Below are 18,038 nucleotides of genomic sequence, written 5' to 3' on the forward strand. Positions count from 1 at the left end.
ATAAAGTGTGTGTGTGTAAGAGAGGGAAATGAACATGTGCTTTCTCAGCTGACATGACTCAAAGTGAGATTCAAGAAAAGTTATCTGATTTTACAATCAGTCATTTCTTCTTTATCCTACATTGTATGAAGCTTCTCAGTTTTCTTTTGGTTTCATATACTTTGTGCTTCTTAGTTATTGGTGTCAATTCTCTTTCTCTTTCCTTACTTTCTACAAGCTCTTTTTTTCCTATATTCTTGTTTTTTAAATTTATTTTTATTAATTACAATTTATTCACTTTGTATCCCAGCTATAGCCCTCTCCCTTGTCCCCTCCCAATCCCACCCTCCTTCCCTCTTCTCTTCCCATGCCCCTCCCCAAGTCCACTGATAAGGGAGGGCCTCCTCCCCTTCCCTCTGACCCTAGCCTATCAGGTTTCATCAGGACTGGCTGCATTGTCTTCCTCTATGACCTGGCAAGGCTGTTCCCTTCTCAGGGGGAAGTGATCAAAGAGCCAGCTACTGAGTTCATGTCAGAGACAGCCCTCCATGCTTTTCTAAATACAGGAACATTTTTTACTTACTTCAAGTTCAGGTAAACTGCATCCTCCAATGACAACCATTAATAAGTTTAAACTTGAATCCAAACCAATGTACCCACAAAAAGTTTTTTTGGGGGGGTCATTCTTGCATACTAGATCAATTTCTTTTCATAGAAAAACTTGCCAATGAATGGTGGCATAGCTACACAAAGAGACAGCCAGGAGGTAATTGGAAACAGCATAAAATTAACATCTAACAAACTTTTCAACTTTTACTACAGTATGGTTGTATCAAGTTTCTAAGCATATTTTATTTAATCCTTCCAAAATAACACTAACATAATCAAATTTTACAGATGAAGAAGACAGATTAAGCAATTTTCCCACGGCCGATCATGGGAACCATCCATGGAAGAGCTGAGTCTAAGTCTGCTTAATAAGAGCCCCTCCATCTGAAAACCTCACTAAGCTGCCTTCAAGACACAAGGGTGACAGAGAACTCTGTTTTTATGAAAGGAAACCTCTCCTTCCTCTATTTCCCTCTTTTCCATGAAATAAAAACACTATTCTTGTAAGCCTGTGTGTGTGTGTGTGTGTGTGTGTGTGTGTGTGTGTGTGCATATAAATATTCTGGATCACATTCAAATCTCCTACAAATATTTTTCTTACCCTTTAAGATAATTTTGTGATTTAAAACAAAACTTAAAACTAAGAAGCATTTAGCACAGTTTAAAGTCACTATGCAACAAACATTTAATACAAGTCTACAGAGAGATTTGTTTGTAATTCTTTGCTATTTAGGGATGCTATCCAAACTGGATATCTACTTATTATGAAAAGAGATGCATTTTTAAGCTGTGTGTATTCCATGGCCATACAGGAATCCAAGAAGCACAGGAGCAAGCCTGGTCTCTTCAGTAACCCTCATTGTACTCCGATTGCTGGTTCATTTAGTCACTCATCAAAACCGTGTTCTGAAACTGTCACTGTGGGCATTTAATAATCAGTACAAAGTCTAAACTATTTGAAAAGCTGTTATAAAGCATGGTAGTTGACACTATGGTGAAATAATAGCAAAATGGGAGGGGAATCTACCTTAAATTTGTTTGTTCAGTCATGGAGATGAAAGCATTTGTGCACTTCTTAGGAATCGCCATACTCAGATAAATATTTCAGAGAGCAAGGAAAATGCTTCCATCCCAGAGATGTGGTTATTATCTGGGTCAGAGAAATCTCTATGAGTACATAATGATTCTGGGTAATGCCTTCACTTGAAACATGCACGTTCAAGAAGCCAAGTGCTTTCTTTGCTTCTTAAGTGCAATGCTTTAACTACACACACACACACACACACACAGACACACACACACACACACACACACACACACACACAGGGATGGGTGTTAGGTCACTTGGGGAGTTCCTAACCTAAGCACTGGCCAGATGTGCTCCAGAGCAAACATCCAAGTCCATCTTTTTCTGCCTGGATAGATTTTTCACCCTAAACACAACATGTTCACCAAGTTTCCCTGAAGTAATCTTCAGTGAGCAGAGTGAAAACACCACTCCACACAGTATTTCTTCTTTTGTTTTATCATGTGTACATGTGGGTGGCTTGAGTACAAGTGTATGTTCACATGTGTGATTACACATACATGTGCAGGTACATGCCCATGTGTATTCGCTACACTATTCCTTGAAGTCGTTCATTCTGGGTTGTTTAATTTAGGTATGAGTTAGGTGATATTCACACATTAAAGACTGGGTATGGAGTCCTAACTACCACTTTCGGGCACTGGAGTCAGGGGAAGGCATAATAAAACGACCAAAGGCTGGAGACTGACAATGGAAATTACTAATCAGAGAAGAGGGGGTCAGCAGTGTCGTTTACTTTCATTCTCTTGTCTTCACTATTCATTTTCTCCTCAGGCTTGATAAGGGAACTGACCTGCTGCACAGACACATCTCAGCCCAGGGGAAGATACTCACTGAGTGTGTGTGAAAAGGTGTTTATTGAAGGTTGAAACAATGGTCTTATTGTCTGCCAGGCCGTCCTTTACCACTTCACTCTATGCCCATCCTACTTCATTTCATTTTACAAAAGGATCTTCCCAAGTTTCCCGAGCTTTCCTCCAACTCTCTGTTTTATCCGGCCGCCTTTAAATTTTTAATCCTTTTGCCTGAGGTGACTGCTGCCATCTCTAGTTCACGTTTGAAAAAGTAAAACAAAACAACAACAAAAAACAGGGTATAAGAATTGGCCTGTTTTCTCGTCTTATTTGTATCATCCTCATCTGCTGCTTCATTGTTTTATTTTTATTTCTATTTTTTAGGAGACAGGCATTCACAATATAGCCTCCGGCTGACTCAAACGTTTGGTAATCCCCCTACCTCAAGTGCAGGGATTACAGGTATGCATACTGCTGTGCCAGGCACAGTTGACAGTTTCTATGAAAAATTGTTTTCTCTGAGTTTTAGGACAGAGCTTATCCCCCTAGGCTAGTAGTACGCACAACTAACGCTGATCTTTAAAGAATTACAGATTTTTCTAAATGTTTCCACTTCAAACAGGCAAATGAGCATGAATATTGCCAAATACCAATAAAGCCCACCGTCTCTTTAGACTTCATGATAGTTTGGATTAGTCCCTCAAATGAGACTTTCCAATAAAAATTGCCTGACTGCCATATTATGAATTTATAACAACCAGACTAGACTTGGGTCTCCTCCAGATGGTGTGTGGGCATTTTCTTACACTGTACTCGTACTGACAGGACAGAAATGGGATCACTTTCATCCAACCCTGTGACATGACATCCCATCTTAAAGGACCCCAGGGGCAAAGTCAAACACCAGAGAACCTTGATTGAAGGTGACATATATGCATGAAGTCAAAGGGCATCACTGTGTAACTGGTGTTATCTCTCACGGTGAGGGAGAAAGGAGGAAGATACAGAGGGAAGGACGGTTTCTAAAATAATCCAGGACATGTCTTTTTCATATGAGTACTTGAGGAGAACAGATGTACCCAGAGCGACAACAGTGTGCACTGTTGTCCAATAAAAATTTATCAAGCACTCACTGTGTACTAAACAATGCCCTAGAAACTTTGTAAATATTACAAAATGATGCCTTTTGGACTTTACACTTTCTTAGTTAAGAGTCGTGTGTGTCTGTGTGTGTGTGTGTGTGTGTGTGTGTGTGTGTGTGTGTGTGTTTGGGTGTGATATGGTGTATATGGACCCTGATGTCTTTCACATATTAAGCATATACTGTACTACTATAATGCATCCTCAGTCAGTCTTTTAACAGTCTAGAAAATTAACTCTGGATTTATATTCAATTTTACTACAAATATTTATAGTTATATAATTATTTCATGTGCTTTATAGCAATAAACGTGGTCTAAAAACAAAAGAATTAAAAAAGGGAAGTGAGTTGGAGAATGGTAGAAGGGTTGCTTTTGCTGGAAATAGGGTCAGTGTGGAGGCCTTACCTCAATAAGGGTAATCTTGAAGAAAGTAATTGAAAGGAGTGATTAGAGATATAATTCAGCCACAGAAATAATGTGTTGATTTGTACAAATAAAATATATAAGAAATAAGTAGCAAATGACACAGTATTAGTTTTTAAATTCATTATCATCACCACATCCACATGCCCTCAAACTTCAATTATACTCTAAGCAACTTTACTATCATGTAAGCAAAAGCTTAGTTAGGTTCTATATAACAGATAGAATAAATTAAGTGTCAGGCAATATTACTATAATTCCTGGTGTGTCTAGAAAATAATTCTTAAGCCTCAGTAATTGGAAATCTGCAGCAAACTGATTGGAACTACACAAATAACAAATTTACATCTGTTCATTTTTCCTGAAGAGCAGAGACAGAAAGACACTTTCTTTTCATATTGCAAAACCTCCTTCTGAGAAAACTGAAATTAATTTACTTAAAATTCTGCTGCACATCATCTGCACGCTCTGGGTGATCATAATTTTAGGAAGAACAACAATAGAAAAGCTTCTGGACATTTAGGCAACTTCCAATCAGTTTGAAAGTTAAAGTGAACAGGAAGCAGTAACTCAGTGACTGAGCTGCCTTATAATCTCTTTTATGGGCTTTCTAACACATGTCCTCGGTTTCACCTTCACAGCTCCAGAGGGAAATGACTACAAAATTAAAGAGTTTTTAATACTATTTCAGGAAAAAAAAAACAAAACAAACAAACAAAACAAAACAACAACAACAAAACATCTCCATTCAGTTTGTTCCAGCGTGGAGTCTGGGTCAACTCCTTTCTACAGAGTTAATATGAATGAACTGCCTCTCTTCATGAAGCACAGCCTGGCCCATACAGTGCTATTTTGCAACTACATCTGAAATAGGACCCACATAACACAAACAAGCAAAAGCAGGATCCGCTCTCTGTCTTTTTTCTTTCCAGGCTCCTACTTATTAAAAGATTCCAGCTTCCCACTTGCAGGAGAAGGCAAGGCTGACAGTTCCACAGGAGTCCCAGACACAGTGCCCTGTGTCCTTGCCAAAGACGTCAAAAACAGTGACTGTAGAGTGAACGGTTTGATTCAGTTCTGTTCAAAAGCATGTGCAGAGCACCAAAGAAGTGCCAAAGATTTCATCCTGCACTAGAAATGAAAATATAAATAATTTACATCTCTAGCTGCCAAGGGACACTTAGTGTTCCTGTAAATGCTGTGGCCACTGTGCCCATACATTTCCGAACATTAAATCAGTCTCAGAGATTCCCTGTGGCTTTCTTTGGGCAAAATGATTTTCTCTGAATACTTTATGAAGAAGAATCAAGACTCAGATAATGACATCTAACATCCTGGTTTTTTCCCCTTTTCCAGGAATATAAAGTTATACATCCTCTATCAAGATGCTTAAATATCGTTTTTACCTATAGTTCCATTAGCAGTTCTTGTATTGAGGCTCATATACATTACACAAATATATTCCATTTAAAGTCAGTTTTCATTCACACAATTCTATAGTTATGAGAACAAAATCTACACACCCTACCTCTAAATGTCCTTACAAAAGCCTTAAAAATGAATTTTGGATGTTTACAGAAAACACTTAAAAATTAAATAGGCAAAACTCATTCTTGCCTTTATGCCATCCTTCTCACTTATTTCTCTATTACAACTCCTAGCATCCTTTTCCTTTTCTTCCAGGCTTAGTTAAGACTTTGTCCGCCATGTTACAATAGCACATGGGTGTCACTTGGTCATGGGTTTTACTCAGAAGTAGCCTTAGCCAGGCATAGTTGGTGCATTCTGGAAATCCTAGCACTCAGGAAGCCATGGCAAGAGGATCAAGAGTCCGAAGCCAGCTTGTGATTACTGGTACACGCTCCCGTCCCCAGCTTAGCATTATCCATATAGTGTTCATACACATGCATGTGTACAAATGTTTACATGTGTGTGGGTCCAAGTACTTCTGTGTGTGTGGAAACTGATGTCAGGAACCATCCTGAATTGCTTTCCCACCTTATTCTTTAGGGTATCTATCAAGAGTCGACTGATACACCTAGTCTCCCCAGGTTGACTGCTTTAGGGATTCCTGCCTCAGCCTTCCATGACTAGAATTATCAAATAGCTGCTACATCCACCCTGCATTAATGAGGGTTCTCAGGATTGAACTCTGTTCCACTTCATTGTTTTCTAGGAAACCATCGCCCCAGCTTGAACAAATAATCTAAAATCCAGACTTCAAACTGCTTGAAGACAGATACTATACTTTCCTTGTGAGCTAACTCTTACCTTCTAATCCAAAGACTGTTATTCTGAAAATGCTTAGTATTTGCTAGGTGAGTTTGCAGATATGGTGCTACTGATGAATAAGAAACAGAACTTCACAGTGAGCCACCGTTTCCCAAAACCATGTGAAATCCAATGATATTTGTAATAGGCGTTACAAGACTCAGGGATTTTAAATAGTAGGAAAAGAGTCTTCACCTTACAGCTAAATCAGAAAATCAACTCACAGTGATTCACAGGGCAGATGTGCAAACTAACTGCAAAATAAGATGGGTCTGAAAGGCATAGGTGTGAATTGTAACCTGGCTGACCAAAACAAAGCCAGAATACTAACGTGTATATGCAAGAGAAAATAATGAGGTTGCAAGGAGGATTTACAGGGGGACATACATAAAGAGTGGTTCCAGGTCTTTCTGAAAAGAGCATTTAGGTCAACTAAAATAAAAGCATGCTATGAAAAATTTTCTATTTAAGTTTTCATAAACTCATGATCAGGTGATCATGAGTTAAAATTAGTTCTCAAAACTTAGCACTGAATATAAAAACAGACCTCTAATGTGCTGGTTATTATTGGATCTATAAGGGGACAACTTGGCACTCCATTGCAGTGGTGTGAAAACTTTAGTTTGAAGCTGGTGCCACTGTTTGGGAGGGACTGGGGAACCTTTGGGCTGTGGAACCTTTGGTAGGAACTATGTCAGTGGAGGAGAGTTTTAACCATTACTGTCACCCCACTTCCTATTCATGCTCTGCTTGTGATTGCAGTTGAAGAGGTGACTGAGAGGTGAGTTCTTAGCTCCCAGGTCCAGCCACCATGTCTGCCACTTGCTGCCACAAAGCCCTGAAATGATGAGATTTTTATTTGTTTGAACTTTAAGCCAAAATAGACTGTTCCTTCTATGAATTGCCCTCATGATGGTACTTTATCACAGTAACATAAAAGTAACTCCACATCTCTTTTCCATAATTGCTGCTTCTACTAAAAATGACTCCCTCCTAAGGTGTTTTTGGACATCATGAAAAACATAAACCAATGAATCTCATATGAATATTTTTAGTTTTTAAAAAGTATCAACTGCTTGCTGATCACTCCTCTTTGGATTACACATCATTGCTTCAGTGGAACTGATTCTCCCAATTGTGAGATATGTGGGGGAAACTTTCCACATATACATAAAAGGTTCTGCTGAATTCTAATACATATTACCCAGCCTATGTAGAAATAAAGTCATTACGCTAATAATTAGTTAACATGGAAAGCTCTTATGGGAATAAGATGGGCATCTTTATAAAATGATGGCCATGTAAGAATATAGTTAAGCATGAAATGCCAAAGATTCCTAGCAAACCACAGAAAGGGACAAGAAAGCTATCCATTAAGGCTTTCAGAGGAATAAGCTCCCCTCCCTAACAAAAGTGAATTTACAAAACAATACACCTCTATCGTTTTGTAATCCAGTTTAAGTACTTTGCTCACAGTAGCCATACATAACACAAGAATGCAAGAACCAACACTAATACAAATGTGCGAGGAAATGAATGCAGTTCATCAGCAGGCAACTGATCCAAGAGGTAGTCCTTTTTTTATTAATTACATTTTATTCACTTTGTATCCCCCTGTAGCTCCCTCCTCCCTCCACTCCCAATCCCTCCTTTCCTTCCCCTTTTCCAAGCATGCCCCTCTCCAAGTCCAAAGGAGGTCTTCCTTTCCTTCCTTCTGATCCTATTCTATTAGGGCTCATCAAGAGTGGCTGCATTGTCTTCCTCTGTGGCCTGGTAAGGCTGCTGCCCCATCAGGAGGAGGTGATCAAAGAGCAGGCCAATCAGTTCATGTCACAGACAGTCCCTCTTCCCATTACTATGGAACCCATTTGGACACTGAACTGCCATGGGCTACATCTCTGCAGGGGTCTTAGATTATCACCATGCATGGTCCTTGGTTAGAGTATCAGTCTCAGAAAAGACCCCTGTACCCAGACATTTTAGTTTTGTTGTTCTCCTTGTGGAGCTCTTCTCCTCTCCAGGTCTTACTATTTCCCACTTCTTTCCTAAGATTCCCTGCACTTTGCCAAAAGTTTGGCCATAAGTCTCAGCATCTGTTTTCATATCCTGCAGGGTAGAGCCTTTCAAAGGCCCTCTGTGGCAGGCTCCTGACTTGTTCCCTGTTTTCTCCTTCTGATGTCTTCTTTGCCTTTCTGAATAGGGATTGAGCATTTTAGCCAGAGTCCTTCTTCTTGATTAGTATCTTTAGGTGTACAGATTTTAGTATGTATATCCTATATTATTGTCTAATATCCACTTATGAGTGAGTATATAGCTCGTGTGTCTTTCTGCTTCTGGGATACCTCACTCAGGATGATCTTTTCCAGTTCCCACCATTTACCTGCAAATTTCAGGATTTTCTTGTTTTTTATTACTGAGTAATATTCCATTGTGTAGATGTAACACAATTTCTGTATCCATTCCTCAGTTGAGGGGCATCTGGATTGTTTCCAGCTTCTGGCTATTACAAATGAAGCTGCTACAAATATGGTTGAGCAAATGTCCTTTTTGTGTACTTGAGGAGGCAGTCCTTTTTAGTTTGGTATTTTGAAACAGGGTCCCATGTAGCATATTCATGTCAAAATTTGCTATGTTGTAGAAGAGGATATTGAACTCCTAATCCTCCTGCTTGTACTTCCTGAGCACTAGGATTAAAGTAGTACAGGATCACAAGTAATGAGAAGGTTATTTATGAGACAGAATTGTCTAGTGTGTGATCAAACTACGTATTTTAGAGAATGTGATTATGAATATCTATTATTAGTGGTAGAGTATTTTTCCTATTTTCATTGAGCTCTCATGACTTATCTAAAAAAAAAACAAACAGTAAATATAGTTAGAAATCCTATGGGGGGCTATAATAATGAAGCCACTGCTTCTTTATATTATGTTAGAGGCGAGGCTATTATACTTTCCTCTAAATGCCGAATTGACAGACATTCTTTATTATGTGTTACAATATTAATCCATTCTTAGTTTGTTTAGAAGCCTTACTTTCCATGGTAGCTGCTGATCAAATGCACTTCTGACATTTCTAGAGATTATGTATTTTTTTCTCCTGACTTTTTAAATTAAGAGTGTAGTAATTGAATTGCAATATTAAACATCTTACCATTAATCCCAGACTAAGTAACACCTGCCTGCAGTGCTTTAATCTTTAATATGTTCCTACATGCACTAAATTAATTTCAAGACATGCATGCATTTATATTCATAAGTTTGACTAGTCTATTGTGGTTTTTGATTTATTCTTTCTTGTTTGAGTCTTATTTTGATTTTAGGGTGGAGCTGGCAGGTTGTTCTTTTGTATGTGTGTATGTAATTTTGCCAAGTTTTGCTTTCAGTAAAATCTTGCTTCCTAAAAATAAGACAGAACTCTGACTCTTCTTTGAGGATCTGTCAGAGCCACTTGAAAAGCACCTTGACTTGGTTCTTTCCTAAGAAACTTTTTTTTTCTTTTTTTTTCAAGATGGGGTTTTTCTGTATAGCCATGGCTGTCCTGGAACTCACTCTGTTGATCAGGCTGTCCTCAAACTCACAGAGATCCACCTGCCTCTGTCTCTAGAGCGCAGGGATTAAAGGTATGCACCACCACCACCCAGCTCTAAGAAAATTTTGATTATGTTTCTTGAGCTTTCTCAAGGTATTTGACTTAGATTACTTTTTACTCTTTAGCACAAACTGAGATGCTGTATTTTCCCAGGAAAGTACATGCAGAATTTTTACATGTTTACTACTGTGTTATTTTAAGCATCCATATATCTGTTTATAATAATACCTTTCTCCTTTTCAGGTTTGCACGTGAGATTTTCTATTCTGCTCTATATCACTCTTGCCAGGATTTTCAGATCTTTTCATATCCTTGCCCATTGCTTCTCCAAATTCTAATTCATTGATATTTTCCTTTTACTTCCTATGAATCTAAAAGTTAATTTCCTTTTCCTTTTCAAGCTTCACAGATTGGATACTTGGATTCTAACAACACAGAACAAGGGCAAAATCTCAATTATACTCAAACATGATCTCTCTACTATGTAAGATAATAAAAATATGATTATACTGCACTAACTTTATTATCTGCCTTCTGAAAGTGAATAAATAATGAAAATATTCAATGTTTTACTGAATTACCTGCTTAAAAGAAAAGACTGCCTGGGACAAATCTATACCAACAATAAAAGGACATCACCTACTTTTCAGCCAAAAATTTATTATATTTCAGAAATCAGTGAATAGCACAGTTAAAAGAATGAAAGCCAACTACATATTTATGAAACATGATGATGTAAATCACAGAACAACAACTCAAGGACTTTGTCTCTGAAAATACGTTATACTCTAAAAGAAAAGCCAACATACAAACACAAATCTGCTAAAACTCTTTTAAAATAATTTCCTGTGTAAAACATGCAACTATAGTGATTTTCAGATATGAAAAAGAAAGTGACCATGAGCTATGCTTCATGCTATCTTTGTTAAGAATGGATGAAACATTGCCTTAAATTTCACAATACATGGCTACTGTCTACAAACATGGAGTTAAATGATATCAGATGCAATAATTAACAGATCCTTAAATGCTTTCCTCAGCATTAATTGAAAGCAAATCTTGGTCCAGGCATGCCATCCCACTAAAAATCCAACCATGTTTTTATGTCACACAGTTAGTAAATTCATAAAGGCGGTAACTGTGATTAAACAGTAACTTGCTGCATTCTATTAGATTTAACTCCAAACATTTTATTTCTGTCTGTGAAGGTGATTCTAATTGTTTCTTTTTGGATTTTTTTAAATTCTTTATTGATTATACTTTATTCACTTTGTATCCCCCCTGTGGTTCCCTCTCTCCTCCTGTCCGAATCCCTCCCTTCTTCCACCCTCTGCATGCATGCCCCTCCCCAAGTCCACTGATAGGGGAGGTCTTCTTTTCCTTCCTTCTGATCCTAGTCAATTAGGTCTCATCAGGAGTGGCTGCACTGTCTTCTTCTGTGGCCTGGTAATGCTGCTTCACCCTCAGGGGGAGGTAATTAAAGAGCAGGCCAATCAGTTCATGTCAGAGGCAGTCCCTGTTCCTATTACAATGGAACCCACTTGGATATTGAACTGCCAAGGGCTACATCTGTGCAGGGGTCTTAGGTTATCTCCATGTATAGTCCTTGGTTGGAGTATCAGTCTCAGGAAAAACCCCTGTGCTCAGATTTTTTTGGTTCTGTTGCTCTCCTTGTGGAGTTCCTGTCCTCTCCAGATCTTACTATTTCCCACTTCTTTCCTAATTTTCCCTGCACTCTTCCCAAAGGTTGCCCATAAGTCTCAGTATCTACATTGATAGTCTGCAGGGCAGAGCCTTTCAGAGGTCCTCTGTGTCAGGCTCCTGATTTGTTCCCTGTTTTCTCCTTCTTCTGATGTCCATCTTCTTTGCCTTTCTGGATAGGAATTGAGCATTTTAGCAAGAGTCCTCCGTCTTGATTAGTTTCTTTAGGTGTAAAGATTTTAGTAGGTTTATCCTAGATTATATGTCTATATGAGTGAATATATAGCCTCGAACTCGTGATCCTCCTGCCTCTGCCTCCTTCAGCAAATCCTACCAGTGTGCGCCACCACAACGGGCTCTTTTTGAATTTTGAGATGTGCATATTGGAGGTTTCTTGTGTGCTCAGTTCTCATTGTATATCCTTTTAGATTTAAGCAAATGTGGAGATGTAGATATGATACAGCTAGAAGAGTATGTGTTCAGGTGAGAGATGACTCTGTGTGTGATCTTAGAACAGCTCTGAGTCCTGCCTTCCTCATTCTTTTAATCCATCCCAGTTGGAGCTAAACTAGAAAGAGCAAAGAGAGGGGAAACTGGTAGAAAAGAGCTAAGCTGGAAGGAGTAGAGAGAGGAGAAACTGTGGTATATATTGTATGTGTTACATGTATATATTATATGTATTATATAAATGTGTTCTATGAAAGAAAAATAAGGAGAAGGACAAGGAGGAGGAGGAGGAGGAGAAGCACATACAACTGTTATGGCAGAAGGAACACTGGAAATTTTCAAACACCAGATCATAAACAGAGAATATAACCTTGTGCTCTCTCATATAATTAAGTATTCCTGATCCTAGAAAATGCTCACACTTATGCAATCTCTTAAAGCAACTTCAGATATAACTCCTCCAGATCACTCAGGCTCATCTTACTTAATATTTTCCAAATCAACGTTTGCTGTCTATTCTTACATGAATCAATATTCAGATGTGCTATTTAAAGTTACTGGTTAGTATTTTTAAATATTAGTATAAAAATAAAATTACAGGAATTAATGACAAGATTAATTCTGACAACCAGGAATCATATTGTATCTGGCCAGTGGGAGTTAATTTCTCATCAATTTCTACTTAAAGTTTAATGAAGTTACTAATGTCTGCAGGTTATATTATTAATAAAAAGGTTAACTGCTACAATTATTTCTGATGATTTACAATGTAAGTAGGAAATGGACAGAACAGAAACTTAGGATTCTCTAAGTCCTCTAAAGTTCATTAAGAAAAGAAGGTACTTCATTCCAATAAGTTCATCAATTTCAATTGTTCAACATGAAATATCTCTCCCACCTTTGCTATAGGGGATGGAACCTAGGATAACATATTTAGTGGTCAAACTCTTTATCACTGAGCATCACATACACGAGGTAGAATTACAAAGCACCCATAAGAAGATTCTTGAGTGATGACAGAAAAAGTACTCAAGTTTCTAGTGACAAAAAGGAATGCTATTAAATTAAGCTTTCTACAAAAGACGAAGAAAAATAAAATCCTTTTTTTTGTGTTAAGAGTTTAATTACAAGCCAGTGATAGTGGCACATGTCTTTAAACTCAGCACTCAGGAGGCAGAGGCAGGTGAATCTCTGTGAGTTAGAGGCCAGGCAGGTCTTCAAAGTGAGTTCTAGGACAATGAAGGCTACACGGAGAAATCTGTTTTGGAAACAAAAGAAAACAGAACAAACAAACAAAAAAAGTAGGTGTCAAGTTCTAACTAAGAGTGGTTACATTCTTATAAGTAACTGGTCCTCTGTGGAGCCATAGTAACCCTGAAAGAGCCTGCATAGATGTTCCACAGTCCTACCCACTCTTCCTAGAATTTCATCCATGAAAGCTTATGGCTTCATTGAGTCATTCAGAAATTCTTTCCAGGGTAAATGCAGACCAAAAGACAGAGGAGAACTGGGAGCCAGCAGAGTGAGGAGAGGATGTGACATTGATATTCTTTCCCAGCAAGACTGAGAAGAGCCAGGATGCTCCATGCATAAAATACCAAGAGCCATCTTCCTGCGTGCCCCACAGTCCCACTGAAAACAGAGAAAAGCCAGAACAAGAAAACTGTATCAAATTCCCCAACAGTGCCAAGCACCTGGATCTAACTCTCTCAGCCCCTATCAACCCCAAACGTTCCTAGCAAGAGGAGTCAATAAACTAGATACTCTTTCGTGTTTAGGCTAAATTTCTATTACATATAAAAATTGCCTAAATGTAAACGATAAAGGAAAGGATTCAAGTTCACTTTTCATTTACCAATCCAAACTCACAATGCCTCCTGGAACCTTCCATCCAAAAAACAAAGATAATTTAGCACTTGAGTTTTTTCAAACTCAACACTGAGGGATATTTTGAATTACGACATTACACAAGCTTTGATGTAATCATGAGTATCTTTGAAGAACTGGACATGCTAAACTAGAAGAAACTGTACCTAACAACTACAATCTTTCTGCTATCTCCGTGGTTGATTTTAGTGAAGAAAAATGTGTCATTTAATATCCAATTTCAATTATGTATATAATTGAAATATATATATCCCATTAAAGTAAATATAATTAAAATTTCAATTATATATAAAATTGAAATTTATATATCCCATTAAAGACTTGTTTTTGAAATTTTATATTTATCCATCTAAGTTTGAGTAGAACATATATTTTTAAGTAGAACACACTTATACCAACTTTTGATATATGACATAGTACTTAAAAAAAAAAGAATTCAACCATATATCAACACACATGAATAGATGATGTGGCATCTAACAGAGAAATCCCAAATACCATTCATCTACTGCTCTCAGAGGTCTAATTAAAAGGAAAAAATAGTAAAGAAAGAAGGAAAAACTATTTTAGAAAAATAGATATTAGCATCTCCATTTCATTAGTTAACTCAATAGTCCCCCTCACAGCAGGTTTCAAGCATGAAAGAAAGCAAGGCATACTCACAAATTATACAGCATGTCAGCCATGTTGCTACGGTAGTACAGAGCATTTCTATAGGCGCTTTCAGCTTCAGAAATTTTACTCTGACTCTTCAGAACATTTCCAAGGTTACCCCATGCTGGCAAGAAGAAAAAGAAGTATTCAGACTGAGCATCAATCCAATTACATATGACATAATATCCGTCTATCAGGAAGCACCACAGAGAGGGAAAAAATCCTTCATAAAACATTTTATGGGGAAAATTTATTTCCCTTATACTCTAAACTTTCATCAATCCAGGAGATTAAATATATTCTAAGTCTAAAATAATTAAAGCAATCATTATGGCTCAAAGCTGATGCACACATATAGTTCATCACAACGCCAAGAACAATGTTATTATAGGGTTACCCACAAAAACTCCATGTTCTTTCAAGTTTCTGTAGGTGTCTTTGTGGTCTGAAAATATTGTATACATACTGGAATGGAAGCGGTAAGAAATCATCTTAAAATAAACCAAGATTTCATCCAACTATGAAAGAACTGATAAATGCCATAGAATACTTGAAGATAAAAAGCACAAGAAAAATAAACAAGATCAAAGTTACAAAGAGCCTTTTATGTGTCAGAACATATGAGTAGAATATTATACTTCTGAACACAATTAATTTTACAAGATATGTTTTAAAAAGTGGGGTATTAATTCTGAAAGTAGATGCTTTGATAAGCAGGGAGGTGGAAATGAGAAGGTTTGTGCACTAACATATATCTACTTAGGTGACATACTGACTATATTGGAAGAGTCAAAGATATCTACAGTATCAAATTTTATGCATTAAAACATGGATAATTTTTTTGCTGTCCAATTTCCCTCTGTTTCTGTAACTTAACACACCTCAGTTAACCTTAGTCACTAAATAAATGTTCCTTATATCCTTTTATTAGCAGTTTTAAGAAAACCATTCTGTCATATTGCAAATGCTTCCATGGTAAGAAGAAGACAAAACAAATAGTGCCACATGTCTTCCTTCATGCTTGACATGTGCCATCTCTCAACACAGATCTACATGTGAAACTGACACCTACTTTGCTGATGAGGAAGCACTATAGAATGTGCCAGGTTAATTCTGAAGCAGAAATTCTGATCCAAAACTGATTAACCTAAGCCTGCCCTATACTCTAATTAACATTCTCATACTAGATTCACCTTTAGCTACAAAACAACATCCATACACTGTGAACTGCTCCACAGAATCATGAGTTCAGAGAGACTGTTAACATTAAATTTAAAAAAAGAAACATTAAAAACATTATCAAGTAAACAAATAATCTTACAATCAGAACTAAGAAAAGAAAAACAGCAAGTCATATACATATTCAATAGGCAAGAACACTACATTTTTCAAGCTAGCATCCCTCATCCTCAAATTATTAAAGTATGGCCCTGTAGAATATTCTAATACTCAGTCTTGTTTTCAAGTCACTTCATCCTTCTCCCTCTCAAAGTTCTGCAATTTGACCAATTTAAAATCTGTGTTCACAAGCATTCAAAAGAATAAATGCTTCCTGTAAGGAAAAAAAAAAGAATCAGTAAAATAGATTTACATTGAATTTACTCTTGGGAATACATGCAAACATTAACTTACACAATGAAAAAGCAACTTAGCCACATTCCCAAATAAAGATGCTAGAGAAAATTGCAGCCAGGTCATACTGAATGTGGTAAGGATATTTTCGTAGAAGTAAATGGACTTTACATTAAGTGCTCATGCCTTAATTCAATCATAGTTAACAAGTGTCCGTTTGGACAACAGCTAGCTATATATCTAGAACATATGTTCACACATTTGGTTATGTGTTCATTTACTCAATAACAAATGTAATCAGATACTCATTAGTTCTCCACCCTCCTCTTTCTCTGTCTGTCTCTGTGTCTGTCTCTCTCTCTTTGCTAGCAGAATTACCAGGGCTGGGCCACGGCATGGAAAAATTTTCCTCAAGGTAATAGTTAATATAGATGGTCAGACTGATTTCGATGAGACACACCCTGGATGTCATTAAAGCACATTTCTGAACTTGTCTGTCAAGGTTTTCAGAGTTAATGAGATGAGGACTCTGCCCGAAGGAAAGACTTAAAATGTAGTAGACTATAAGGATGAGGTTAAAGTATAGGGGAGATAAATAAGTTAAGAGAGTATTTAAATAAGTCATCAGAGTACTTTGAGACTCAGGTTCCTTCCACTGTCTCACTTTGCTTCCTTTCCAAGACAGGGTGGACTCCTTGGTTCTGCAGCATGCGCCCCTCATGACACTCTGCCTTGCCTCAGGCTTACTACAATGGACTCAGCCAGCCACGCATGGACTGAAACCTGATACTGGAAGTCAAACATTTAAGCTTCAGAATTATTCCAGTGCTGTCACAACACTGAAAACCAAACATGTCATGTTATATAGCTCACCAACAAATGATGCTAAAAGACAGGAGTAGAATATGTAAGGAAGATAGGGTTTAAACAATACAGAAAAATAAACTAACTCTATTGCCGGGCCAGTGAAATGGCTCAGTAGGTAAGGTGCTCACTCCCAAGTCTGATGACCTGAGTTTGATCTCTGAAACTCATGTGGTAGGAAGAGAGAAGGGACTCCTGCAAGTTGTCCTCTAACTTCCACACATATCAGTGGCATGTATGTGACTCTACAAAGATCACAAGCACATATATATGTAGACATATAAACAAATAAATGTAATACGTTCTATTTTAGATACTGATAAGTACTACAAATAATAAAAGAAGAAATAAAGTCAGGACAGTCTAATGTAAGCACAGGGATATCAGAGCACATTAAGAACTAAAGTACAAGAAGTCTTGTCCTGGAAAGATCAGAAATTCCAGCGTGGAAAACAGAACAATAAAGGGAGTTGATACTTCCCTACTACAAATAGTCCAGTCAGCTGAATGGATGCAAAAAAGACAAGATGAAGTCACAGACATGAACAGGATTCCATATACAGGGTCACTAAGTGGTGGCATGCAATCTGGAGTACATTTTATTCAAATTGTCAGGATAGGATTTCAGAGAGGCGGGTTTATGACAGCTTATATATTGAGAAGAGCACTTTTGACCTCCGCAGGGCTGACTCTCACTGAATCAGAGAGGAGAGCAAGAGAGGGGCCTACAGATGTGGCTCATTTGCTAGTGTACTCGCCCAGAATGCAGGAAGCCAAAGGCTGGATCACTAGCACTACATAAATCAGGCACGGAAGTACACACCTGTAATCGGAGCAGGGAAGAGGAGACAGGAGAAGAAATTCACGGTTGTCATCAACTATAAAGTGGTTTCAAGGCCAGTGTAGTTCACATGAGATCCCATTTCAATACAAAATGGAAAAGAAAGAAAGAAAGAAAGAAAGAAAGGAAGGAAGGAAGGAAGGAAGGAAGGAAGGAAGGAAGGAAGGAAGGAAGGAAG

General features: G+C 37.7%; 1 protein-coding gene across 1 annotated transcript in view; it reads right to left on the minus strand.

The window, feature by feature from the left end:
• The window catches only part of Tmtc2 (transmembrane O-mannosyltransferase targeting cadherins 2), a 419,447-nt gene that overhangs the window by 174,368 nt on the left and 227,041 nt on the right, over positions 1-18,038 (minus strand). The window contains exon 4 of the mRNA XM_055627937.1: positions 14,593-14,707. Within this exon, the coding sequence (XP_055483912.1) occupies positions 14,593-14,707 (115 nt within the window). The remainder of the gene's footprint in view (positions 1-14,592; positions 14,708-18,038) is intronic.

The sequence above is a fragment of the Psammomys obesus genome, unplaced genomic scaffold (assembly GCF_907164565.1).
Source record: "Psammomys obesus unplaced genomic scaffold, mPsaObe1.curated_primary_1811, whole genome shotgun sequence".
In the NCBI taxonomy this organism is placed as follows: Eukaryota; Metazoa; Chordata; class Mammalia; order Rodentia; family Muridae; genus Psammomys; species Psammomys obesus.